Here is a 13,504-nt window from a genome sequence, read left to right on the forward strand (position 1 = left end):
AGGCAGAGCTGAATTGACATAGACCGAAAGTTGGTAGGGGAGTTTAATCGATGAAGTGATGGAGGGGGAAGAATGCTGTGATGCAGTGATATATACGTTTTTATTGTTTTCAATTTTTTCGGGGGGGTTGGGTTGAAATGCTCCTCCAGGTTACGGGGGTTGCAACTGTAAGGGAAAAAAAACTGTACAAAATGTGAGACCATCAATGCCATAGTACCAGCGTCACATATTGTCTAATTGCACACTTGACAGTCAAAATATCGACACGCCGCCGGACCTTCGGTTGTCGGCTGATGGGCTGTGTATGTGAAGAGCAATGTTTGATGACACCAACCAATGCAATGCCGGCCTAGTCAGGTTGTAGGCGTAGAAAGTGTATATTAACTCTGTGACGATGTGAAATAAAAGTCTTGCACCAAAAAAAAAAAAAAAAAAAAAAAAAGAAGAAGAAGGTCGGCGGGGTCCAGGCTAGGCTTCTTCAAGAGGGCCTTGACAACCGCTCCCTTCCAACTGGGGGGCACCTCTCCTTTGGAAAAAGAAAGGTTTATAAGGTCAGTCACAAGGCCGCCGATGGTAGGGGCGACCTGCTTCAGGTATTTCATCGGTACGGGGTCTCGCGGGGACCCACTCTTCACAGTCGACTGCTTATTTCAAAATTGTAACTGCCAATCAGAAAGAGGGTTTGATAGCGTCATATAATTCAGCCGCTCTAATCAGTGGAAAATATGGCCCCATTTGGACTCAGCAGGCCAGGCACATTAAATGAGAACTTCACTCCTAAAGCAGCTTTCAGGTGGAATTTTGTCCAATGCCGTCATGAACCCATCTGCACTTACAGTACACCATGACAACGACCAATATGGACCCCAAAGGATGAACCTCCCAAAACCGTATGGAAACTCCCCCAAGCCGCTACAGCGTCACACAACGCTAATCACAGATCTTACAGAATCTGGTATTAAACTACTTATAATCAATTACTGGAAAAAAGCACTGGCCGACTCAAGTTTAATGGGCATTATTCAATACGGCTCACAACCAATACAATATAAAAGATACGATTTGGACTCCAGTGAACGAGAACCCAACTGAAGATTTATTTGAGAATCCATGGATCTGAGCTTGGGTATTACTTAACATAGGAACAACAAGGACACATTCACAACGGCTCAATCATGCTTCTCCCACTGCAAACTTAGATCTGAACTTACAATAAAACCTCTTCAGATCAGCAGCAACATTCCACTGTGCCTTAGAAAAGCATTAAGTACGATTAGGATTTAGGCTCGTGACAGACTTCTGCCCTCTTACTTCGGTGCCTTGTACTACTTAGCAGTTCTGACTGCTGCTCTGTACCAAAGACAGGGAAGTCTGAGCAGTGTTTGAACACCCAGTGTGCTGTTGTGGAGACAGTAACTGCAGGTGCTCGTTTGCTGGGATATTTAATCAAAGATAAATAAAGTGGCATGAGTGGAGCGCTGATAATAGGAGGCGTGATGCAACATCCAACTGTCGCATGACAATTATTTCATAAAACACAACTCCAGCTGGAGGGCACCAAATGACTTCACTGCAATAACAGACCGAAGCTGCATGTTCTTGATTTAGTTCACAATGTAAATACTGGTTTTATGACTTTTTATATACTATTCCGTGAAATGATTAACATGGGCCCACTGTAAAAAGGCATGTTGCGGTTACAACGTCTATGTCTCACAAAAAAGAGGGTTGGCGATGTAACACTTTTTTACAATCTATCAAAGCACTTTTCCATGTCAGGAAAGTCTTTCAGACTCACCAAAGTGCTTCAGCGACCATTTCCGTCTCTCAAATTGAAGGGGGCATGAAAGGGGCGTTCTCTTATTCGTGGGTCGCTTAGGGGTGTTGAGGAAAATTACCCCAAACCGAGACATGGTGACAACTCATGGGATTGGGAACTATTTTTAATGGTCAAAACATTTATCTGCGGTTGTGGAGGTTGAAAGGGCGTTTAATGGTGAAACAGACCGTAGCTATGTAGGAACTGAAACCTGCAACGTTTGCTTACAGGTACTGTAGATTAGAGGCAAACATCAAGAATATCAGAGGAGGAGCTGGAAAGGACTAAGGATGTGGGGTCCTTTTGAAATGTTTTAGGGTTCCATTAATGTAAAAGTCTGTAGTCAATAGCTGGAGAATTTGTTTGGGGTCAACACTGTACATGCGCGGATACATTTACTCTCATGGGCTATGGTCCGGTGTATTTTGCTTGAGGATCCGATTGCGACACTCTGACCCACATACAAGTCTACCCAGGAGCTCATAAGTGAAAAGAGATATGGCCCTTAGTAGCTCGGGTCCTTTGTAGATATGCCTGGGCTAAACCCCCAAGAGGGGGCCTTGAATGAGACCTCTCCATGAACAGAAGATGGCGGTGCCACCTACTCCTTACTCTACTGTGGCGTTTTCGATGCTGGAGGTGTTGATGGCGACATAAGGATCACTTCTTGTTCATAGAAGACTGAAGGAGAGCAACCTCATGCAAGAGGGGCAATCTGGTGCCTGGTCTTATTGTGGGTCGTGGAGCTGCGAGGCCCCAGTTCATAAAAGTTACTTTTTCGTATCACAATAACTGAAATATATATGTGTGTGTTAAATACACTTCCTAGATGCATATTTTTACTAAGCAGTAAAAAGGAGCTACTTTGTGATGAAAATCCTGAACATACAACTACTGCATGCAACAAATATCGTACAGTATATATTATTAAAAGCTCCCGTGAAATCTCCCCTCCTCACTGCATGTTTCTTCAGTCAAGCTTTTTGCAGGAGTAAGGTGTCTGCCAAGGGTACCTCAGTGCACGGTTAGAAGATGATCTGACGAAGAAATCCACTTAGTGCAGCTTCACTCTTCGCATTACCATGATCATCTAAGGATCTACAAGTACAAGTCTAGATTGTTCTGAACTGCCACTAAATGGGGAAAGCCAAATGTGTGCCTTTCACATTAAAAATAGTTTTATAACACTTACCAAACACCATTCGCCAGAGGGCAGGATGTGGCCGTGTAAATGGTCCTGAAATGAAAAAAGTAAGGTTTAAAATGGGGTGATTTTATGGGGTAAGAGTCTAGCTTTAGAAGAGAAGCAGTGTACATGGTCCAGCTTCAATCACCTACATTAGTTGTGCGCACAAATGTATTTATCCCGAGTATCAGCTTGCAGCATTGTCCGCCTCTACAGGTTTGTTTTGTGGAACCAGCGGCCAAACATTACCCCATATAATATGTTCCTCCTTTTAATCTTGCTTGGTTCTAAACTGCAAATAATCAAAGATCAGGTGCGAAATCAGTCATGGACACACTTCATATATTACCATCATACGAAATACTGACTCCATGAATCCTGGTGATCAGCTTCTAAACCATTCAGCATCTCCCTGCTTCTAATGGTTAAATGTGGATACTCCATTGTGTGCATTAAATAAAGATTTGTGAAGTAATCACTCTTCGCTTATTTTATTATCAATTCTGCAGTTCCTTGCACCCCACTATTTATGAAGATGAAGGACCCCTGCTCTTAGAGTTCCACACTTTTTTTTGCTATGCCCCACTATTACAATTAATCATACAATTTGTGTCATACTATAGCGACACCACAACATTTACTGCAACATCCAATGTAGATCAGATGCCTGCCACAATATTCCCATAAATCTTCGAGTCTGTCCTCTGTGCATCTTGACCATGGACTCAACATTTGAAAAGTCACCTGAAAGTATTACTACCATTACCATAGCAGACTCAGAATGATCTCAGAACCAAAGTGGTTACAGAACAGTAATTATTACTGAAATCTGCCAGACGTTTCCCAAAGTTTCCACATTATATATATACAAAAATAATCAATCAAGTAAGTAAAGCAGTGCCACATAAATAGTTTCCCAGTTACAACAAATAAGAAGCTGCTGAGAGAAATTGGTGTCTTAAAAGGTGATGAATTGGGAAAATAGGTGGCTTTACAGATATCTTTTAAACAGTGCAATATCAGGGATAAGACAGCCCCTAAAGAAGCAGCTGGCAGGCTCCAGGACATAAATTAAAAACAATGGATTCTGAAAAGTTTAATGTTTTGATGTGCGGACATGTTGCGCTTACGGCGCTAGCCACCAGCCTGAACATATGTATCTCTTATGGTAGACTAATGGTGGTAAAATGAATAAATAGAACCACTGTAAAGATTAATTAGGATGGATATGAATAACATGGAAGACAGGCTTGGACTTCGAACAGCCACCAACATTGTACAAAATGTGAAGGAGACCTGGAAGGGTTCATAGAGGTCAGTAACATTTCACACTCCTAAGGCTATGTTTAATGACTGGGAACAAAATGTTAATACAACAATACTAGGAGGAGGAATGAATAAGTTACCTACCTTTGTGTTTCGAGTAACTCAAGCCGATGAAACGTCACTGCAAGCTACTGGAGCGCAAGTGGAGCATAAGTCATAACGCTTTAGTTCAAGACTCCTGCAAATCAGCCCTAAGATGCTGCCACCAGCAGATACGGAACACCAAGCACACAGCTCCTGCAGACTGCATAGCATAGACGCCAGCACTAACAGCAGCACGGAAATCTTCATCATCACAGATTTCAGCGGGCCTCCTGCCACCTACAGAAACATCACCCCTTCACAAAACCATAACAAGCTATTGAAATTCGTCTAACAAAATAAACTCCATTTACAGTAACTCCAGCTTTTAACCAGGCCCTGTCATCATTGCAACTCAACTTCCAGCAATGACCTAATCTCATGGCCTGACTTCACCACAGTCTGCATGGTAGTAGCGATTTGGACAATCAACTTGGCGGCTTCATATGACCCTTGCCTTCACCATGCCTTCAGCAAAGGACTCCTGACGATCAACTAAGCACTAAAACTCATCCTCGACTCAGTCACATTGTCGTACACCTGGAAACATGCCATTGTCATGCCCATGCTCAAGAAATTGTCTGCGAACCCAGCCAGGCTTCACAACTACAGACTTGTCTCCCTTCTAGCTTATCTGGCACAGGTCTTAGAGAAGCAAATCAACGGGTGCCTCACTGACCACCTCAGCAACCACTAGCTCCTTAATGCAACACAGTCTGAATTCAGATCTAACCACAATATTGAAATAGCATTCATCGCCGCAACAGATAACATCCACATGAACCTTGACTGAGAATACATGGCAGCCCTAATTGAACTGGACTTTTCTGCAGCATCTGATATGTTCATACACCCTACTCAGCAGGCACCAGCACAAGATTGGCATCCAAGGGCTTCGCTCTCTGATGAATCTGCTCCATCTTAACAGACAGGACACAAGCTGTTAGCTTGGCACTTTACTCCTCGGAAGCCCGCAAACTCATCATTGAAATGCCTCAAAGTTTGATCAGCCCCACTTTCTTCAACACATACATGATCCCTCTGGTCAACTTCATCCTCGCACATGATATCAACATCATCTCCTATGCAGATGACAAGACCTCCAACACAAGAAACAAGTTCATTGGCTGCATGACCGAAGTCGCTAACTGGATGAAAGCCAACTGTCTCAAGTTCAACACATACAAGACAGAAGTAGCGAGCTTTGGCAAGAACACCTCACCATGGGACTCCAACTAATGGACCCACACCCAGAACCCTGGCCAGGAACCTCAGAATAATCACTGACAGCAAACTGGACATGGTCACAAAAGTCAGCACTGTCACGGCATCCTGCTGCCACACCCTGAAGATGCTGAGAAAGATCTACAAATGGCTTTCAAGCAACACTAGAAAAACTGTAACTCACACCCTGGTCATCAGTAAGTTGGACTAAAGGAACATCCTCTATGCTGGATCACCAAGCAACTCACTTTAAGACTACAAACCATCCAGGCAGCCCCACTCATCCTCATAGTCCCACACAGAACACAGACACACATTCAAAGCACTACACAACTCAGGCTTCACCTACTTGAACAGTTGCAACTTCTTCCACCAACTACTCAGACACCTCCACTCCACAGTACTACTACTCACACATCCCATGCATACAGAGAACCTGATTAGGAGGATAGACATTCTCTTACATCTCTCCCAAAGCAAGGAACGTACTCCCACTCCACATCAAAGCCTCTACCTCCCTTCCTGAATTCCGCAAGAAGCTGAAGACCTGGCTTTTCAATTAACCAACCTACCATAGAAAGCACTAGGCACACACACCTGATCAGTGCCAGGATACCCTTGCGGGTGATAGTGCACTTTAGAAATACGCTTAACTTTGGTAAAGCTCACTCTACCTAACCACAGATTACTTATCATTGAATCTCCACGGATGACGTAATAGATTTGAAAACTCTTGCAATGACTTCCTGCATGCTGGTAGGTGGCCACTGGACATGATGATATGGAGCTTCTCATAGGTGCCACCCCTGCACGCTGCTTTCAGTTTGTTTCCTATTTTTCCCCATGTCCTCAGATGCTAAGCGTGGATGGCAAGATTAAAGTTGCACTGGATGTGTTCAAAAACTCTCTTTGAACCATATCAACTCCTGAAAATCCACTACATCAACCATACGGGCAGTGGGAAATCTGCAGTCACGAGTATCCACCAGAAACTGCATTTCTGAAGGCAAGTAACATTCATCTGATGAAAACATCTAATTGCAGATTCCTCACCATGTCAATCATACCAGAGCAATGTTCCTTCCAAGGAGCTGGGTCTAAGGGGTAGACTTACACCAGGAAGTTGTGCCTGACTGAACAAAATGGTCCTCTTTGTGGACTTGAGAGACAATGCAACAGTGCCTGGTAAAAGTATGGATGGATGGATGGATGCTGATATAGCTGTGTGCTAGATGTCCAGGATAGCAACACACCCCACGCTAGAGCTGTAGTTGAAGATCTAGCTTTAGCAGAAAAAGCCCTCAGACCCTCCATAGGATCCTTCTTGGCCAATACATAACAGAGTTTGATACAAAGGACAATCCATTGGGATAAGGTTCGCCTCAGGACCTTCTTTAATACTTTCGCACTAGTGATCCCACAAGCAGCTAATCACTGACAAGTTACTCATGCTTGTACGATGGTACAACGCAGGCAATTACTCCATATGCCTTTTGCACGCATTTTTTACCACGCATGTTTTTACCACGAATATGCATTTAAAACGCATGCCAATACCACGCATTAAACAAAATATTTTAAAACAATGTATTTGTGGGGGAGAACCCCCACAAGCCCAACTTACCTGAAATGTGTGGTATTGGCATGCGTTCTACATGCATATTCGCAGTACAAACATGCATGTTAAAAAATGCGAGGTAAAGGTACAAAGAGGTAAAAATCTCATTGTAAAGGCTGTTTCCCGTTACTCATTAGGGAACTGACAAACAGCGAATTACTGACACAGTACTCATATAGAAGCTAGAGGAACACTATGGGCTTAACCAGTAAGGCCTCTCTTGCTCGTTAGAAGGATATGGTGGAGAAAAGAATACAGTAAGCATGAGGACTATCCTCACATGGAAAGGTGGCACCACTTTTGGGAGAGAAAAATGCAGCAATCCTAAGTACCAGCTTTCAGGAAAAAGGGTGCTATACAGAGGTTTAACCTGCAACTCACCGATTCAACATGCAGGAATGACTGCAATAAGAAACAGTTTCAAAGTCAAACGCCTCAAGCCACAGCTAAGAAGAGGTTCAAAGGGAGAAAATATCAGAAAAGTTATGACGAGTTTAAAGTCTCACTGCAGCTCAATAAACGGGCAGAAGGGAACATATGTGAAAGTCGTTTCAAGAAAAGCATTAGAATATGTGATTTGAAGAATGACGGCTGAACAGGGAATAAAAAAAATAGGCTCAAAGGACAGATATGTAACTTTTCCTACAACTAAGCATTGCCTGGCCAAAAACAAAATGAACAAAAGAACATCAGACAATTTTGCCTGTAGTGGGTCAACCTGCATTTCCATACAGAATGCAACAAGTCTAGTACAACAATTTGAATGCACGGGGGAAGGGTGGCAGGCTGTCAGAACGAGAATTGGTGCTTCCAATGGAAGGCTGAAACCTCTAAATGTGTCACACTCAATCTCCACACATGAAGGTGTACACTATGGTAGGTCAGGTGTAGTGTTCTGCCATGCTGCAAGAACAGCAGATCCTCCCGAAGAGGTATTACAAGTGGAGGGCAATTGCTCAGGATCAGGAGCTCAGAATGCTCAACCATCTGAGCCCAATATAGAGGCACCAGAATAAGCGGTGCCTGGTCCTGCCTGACTTCCCTCAGGGTAAAAGAAAAAGCGGTCCCAATACACAGTTACTTAAGGAACAAAAACGGTTTCACATAATATGCATAAGGAAAATCATACACAGAATTGTTGAGATGTTGTTTAATCACATCCTCATTCCAGCAAAAACATGAGAAGAAATACTTTGAGTATCACATTAATATAGTGCCCAGAAGAGGGAAGGGAGTTGGTGGGGAAGGTCAGTGAAGGATAAAGTGGTGTAAACAACTCAGAAGGAAGGTGTAGTCCCACATTTGACAGTTGACGCCCAAAAGACATATTGTTTAGCAATATAGCAAATTTTGGACAGTTATTGGCCTCACCCACACAGAGAAACACGGTAACAATAATCTGTTGTTGATGGGCTGGTATAAATAAAAAAGTTGACGTTTCGACCCACGTAAAGCATAGGTTAATTTCCACCTTACTATGGGGTCTGACTCAGGTGTGGGAGGGGAGGGAAGTGGGGCACCAAAGAAAAGCCCTATACATAGGGCTGGGATAGGGGAAGGTCGGGCGCATGGGCTCCGAGAAGAAAAGAGCGAGATAACAGCACTTAAAAATGAGGAACAGAAAGTTCCCTCATGAGAGGCCGTTTAAATTAATAAAGCATGGCCATTCAATAGAGACATCTGAAGTGTGATAAATCAAATAGTAATTGCACGAGGGCGCCAATCGCTCCTCGGCGGTCCAGATCAGTTAATGATTGCAGCCCAGTGTTTGAATCGCGAGGAGCTGCTGGCAGTCATGTAGAGTCAGTCTCACTGTAGGTGAAACATGTCCTCTCAGGTAGAAACTCTAGAGAGCAAAACAGTGGACAATGAGCATTTTTACATGTACCAAAAAGATCTACCAAGGGCCCTCCCCTATGCCACCTCGGGGTGAAGACATCGCTTAGAGTCAGCAAGATGATGCCTGCAGAGTTCATCTGATTTGGTGAGATCCCGCTAGATGACTGTCTGTCCATGAGATACCATGAAGTGTAACCAGTGCCACAACCTCAATGGCTCTAGACAGAGAGAATATGACCCTCACCCTACCTTTCATGCTGCACCACATCATGGTGGTCATGTTGCCTGCTAGCACATGGACTGACCTTCCCCTGATAGATGGTAAGAAAGCTCTGAGAGCTAACTAGATGGCACATAGCTCAAGCAGATATATGTGAAGGGAAGCTACACCAGAGAACACAGCCCTCTCTCCTTGTCATCCACATGACCTCTCCAGTCAACAGATGATGCATCAATCTCCACAATAACCTCTTGAGAGGGTTAACAGCACGGTCTGCTACACCTCAGATTGGCATCGGGCATCCACCATGGATGGCCCTGATCCGTCTCATTGGAGATAGAGATCTTGTACTCAAGGTATTTCCAATACTGGACCCACTGCAGACACACTTTTCAGTGAAGGGCACTCTGTAGGAAGCCGGCTATTTATATACTATACCAAAATTAAGTATTTTGCAGAGTCCAGTGGAACCCCAAAGGTAGGCAGAGGTAAAAGAAGTAGATAGCACCTTACTCTCTATTTGTGATGGTGTGGGCGAGCTGTTAGGCTTTATCAGAGGGTAGTGTTAAGCATTTGTTGTACACACTCAGGCAAGAAATTATGTGAAACACTCAAAGACTGAACTCCGACCAATTTTGTTTGTATAAAAATATTATTTAGTTATTTTATTTCTAGAACCAAGCCGAGCCTGGTGCAAGTGTAAGTGAAATAATACTTTGTAAAATCTTATGCAGTGATTTACAGTTGAATGCGGGTTCAAATGCAGTTGGTTGAATTACAGGTCAGTCAACAGTTCAAAATTATTTTTCAGCAACTTTACAGATTACTGTGCACGTTATTTTTAGATTACTTTCTAAGTTACTTGTGCTAATCAGTGTGATATGCCTAGATATCACACTGAGAAATTTCCCAGACAAAGGGTAAGCAATTCACTTTTAGTACGGTTGCAGTTTTTCAGTGTTTCATACACACCAACTCCACACTTAAAATAATTTTCAAGGAAAAACAGTCAATGTATATTATGGAAGGAAATTAAGTAAACACTTTGCAGATAAGTACTTATTTGTGGGAGTTGGTTAGAACCAGGGTTCCCCAGGGTCGAGAATGCACTCTCAGAACTCCCTCATCGGCACTAGGGCGGCCAGGTGAAGAGTGCTGAGGCCCAATGTTATCCAATGGGGGGTATGGGATCAGTTGGTGGCTGCTAACGAGCAGGCCACAAGGTTGTAAGAGTAAAGCTCCTGGTGTTAGGCTCAGGGCAAAGGGGGATCTGAGTTAGCATCCAAGATACACCCGCAGCAGCTATGAGGTGGCTGGGTGCCAGGTGCTGTTTTGACATTGGGTGCCCTGTTGATTTCAATGGGGATTCTCTGGTTGCAGCAAACACTGCAGGCTCAGGGACACAGGGTGCAGGGGTGTCTTTAGTCGTTGGGTTTTCTTACCAGCCCCGTCGCGGTCGGGGGGATCCTCCAGAAAGGGGCTGCAGGCGTCCATTGTAGATTCGTGGCAGGTCAGAGATCACCAGATGTCATGTCAGGATTGCTGGGGAGACCTCCTGGGATACTCAAACTCGGGCGTCAGGTGCAGAGTGGTGCAGACTCGCGGATTTGGTCGGAGCCTGAGTCTGTGGGTGACCAAATCCGGTGCTCATGTGAGACAAAGTCTTGGTTTAGGAAGGCAGGCAGGTCCTCAGGGTTCTTGGGGGCTGCAGGACACACCGGGATTTCGCTGGAGCAGGTTCGAGGTGGGAATAGGCCAGTAGGGCTGGGGAAAAGTCAGTGGGCGTCCTCCTCTTCTTAGGTCAGCACGGCTTCTTCGGTCCTTCTTCTTTTCTTCTGATTGGTTCTTGTCTGAGAAGGCAAGGTTTAGGGTTGCCCCTAAATACTAGATTTAGGGGTGTTACAGGTAGGTAAAGGTCGAGACCAATGGGTCCCTTCCTTGGGGTGGCCACACCTACTATTATGCCATCCTCCAGTGGGACGGGGGCATAGGCCTCTCTCTGGTTGGTTGGGTTCCCGATCTGCAAGATGGCAGGAACTGAGAGTTGTGCTTCACCTCACCTCCCCCATCTGAGGTTGGCAAAGTTGGGCACACCTCACTTGGTTTTCCGCTGATTCAGCCACCCAAAGTGGGGGTCAGAACCGGCGGGGCCACTTGCTGGAAGCAACAAATTGCTGGGGTAGCTCACAAAGGCGGCAGGCCTTTGAAGATTCCCCTTGGTGGACCCTGCCCATCCTGGGGAGGAAGCTTGGCACCTCGTCCCAGGATGTGCATTGTTTAAGACCCCCAAGAGCAGCAGGCTCTCGACCCAGGGATCCAGAAACATGTCTCGTGGTGGCGGCAGCTGGTGAACCGCCACTTAGCCGGGACATTAGAGTTAGGTCGTTATTCAGGGGGCATCTCTAAGATGCCCTCTGAGTGCATTTTTTCATTAAATCCCACACTGGCCTCAAGTGGATTTAATGTGCTGAGAAGTTTGATACCAAACTTCCCAGTTTTCAGTAAAGCCATTATGGTGTTGTGGAGTTCGTAATGACAAACTCCCAGTACGATATACTCTTAATGGCATTACTGCACTTTCAATGTCTATGAATTGGCTTAGACAATGTAGGGGTACAGGGCTCATGTAGCTGTACCCTCCCCACTGGTATATTGCACCCAGTGGGGACAGCCATGAAAAAAGAGGGCACTTTCTTACACCCACCATGAGCCACCCAGTGTTGAGCACCAGCAGGATGCAAGACACGAGTAGAACAAGCAGCATCAGAGCCATCATGGCTGGAACAGTGGCTCTCAGCCGAAGCATCTGGATCACAGCCTGAATGTCCCAGAGCTGCATCCCTTGGGAAGGATATAAGTGGGAATTGGACTCCACTGATTGTGATCTTCAGGTGATTAGAGAGCAGCTGAGGAGAGAGTGCTTTCAGGAGCCAGAAGTTGTGGTACAACAATATGTGTATCCTGACTCTCCTAAGATAAGCTGCAACTAAAGAGATGAACTTTCTAAAGCAGGGAGGGGCAGATGTATGGCCATACGGCAAGGATGTGAATTAAAAGTTGTCAGCTCTCACTACAAAGAAGAGATGTTGTCCTTGTCCCTCAGGGTACTCACTTTCCTCTCCCCCTCCCTCACGACCTCTCACTTGCCTGGGGTGACGCCGCGCAGCCGATATTGACGCTGCCGCGGGAAAAACACTTAGCAAAAACCGCCGCCATTGCCTGCTCGAGCGCGGAGGCCACGCCCCCCTCGAGGCCACGCCCCCGCATTAGTATTTAAGCGCTGACCACTAGCGCTCTGTATTGTGACCTGACTGACCTCCTGAGGCGGAAGCCGGGAGTGTGTATTGCCGATCTTTGTTTTTTTAAAAATTGAATTGAATTGAATTGTGTGTGATTTTAAAACTCACTTTCCTCTCCCCCTCCCTCACGACCTCAGGACCTCTCACTTGCCTGGGGTGACGCCGCGCAGCCGATATTGACGCTGCCGCGGGAAAAACACTTAGCAAACACCGCCGCCATTGCCTGCTCGAGCGCGGAGGCCACGCCCCCCTCGAGGCCACGCCCCCCGCATTAGTATTTAAGCGCTGACCACTAGCGCTCTGTATTGTGACCTGACTGACCTCTGAGGCCGAAGCCGGGAGTGTGTATTGCCGATCTTTGTTTTTTTAAAAATTGAATTGAATTGTGTGTGATTTTAAAACTCACTTTCCTCTCCCCCTCCCTCACGACTTCAGGACCTCTCACTTGCCTGGGGTGACGCCGCGCAGCCGATATTGACGCTGCCGCGGGAAAAACACTTAGCAAACACCGCCGCCATTGCCTGCTCGAGCGCGGAGGCCACGCCCCCCTCGAGGCCACGCCCCCCGCATTAGTATTTAAGCGCTGACCACTAGCGCTCTGTATTGTGACCTGACTGACCTCCTGAGGCGGAAGCCGGGAGTGTGTATTGCCGATCTTTGTTTTTTTAAAAATTGAATTGAATTGTGTGTGATTTTAAAACTCACTTTCCTCTCCCCCTCCCTCACGACCTCAGGACCTCTCACTTGCCTGGGGTGACGCCGCGCAGCCGATATTGACGCTGCCGCGGGAAAAACACTTAGCAAACACCGCCGCCATTGCCTGCTCGAGCGCGGAGGCCACGCCCCCTCGAGGCCACGCCCCCCGCATTAGTATTTAAGCGCTGACCACTAG

General features: G+C 45.7%; 1 protein-coding gene across 1 annotated transcript in view; it reads right to left on the reverse strand.

Moving 5' to 3' along the window:
• PTDSS1 (phosphatidylserine synthase 1) overlaps positions 1-13,504 on the reverse strand; it is a 360,643-nt gene that overhangs the window by 209,033 nt on the left and 138,106 nt on the right. The window contains exon 3 of the mRNA XM_078686999.1: positions 3,012-3,056. Coding sequence (XP_078543125.1) covers positions 3,012-3,056 — 45 coding nt within the window. The remainder of the gene's footprint in view (positions 1-3,011; positions 3,057-13,504) is intronic.

Source organism: Lissotriton helveticus, chromosome 4_1 (genome assembly GCF_964261635.1).
Source record: "Lissotriton helveticus chromosome 4_1, aLisHel1.1, whole genome shotgun sequence".
In the NCBI taxonomy this organism is placed as follows: domain Eukaryota; kingdom Metazoa; phylum Chordata; class Amphibia; order Caudata; family Salamandridae; genus Lissotriton; species Lissotriton helveticus.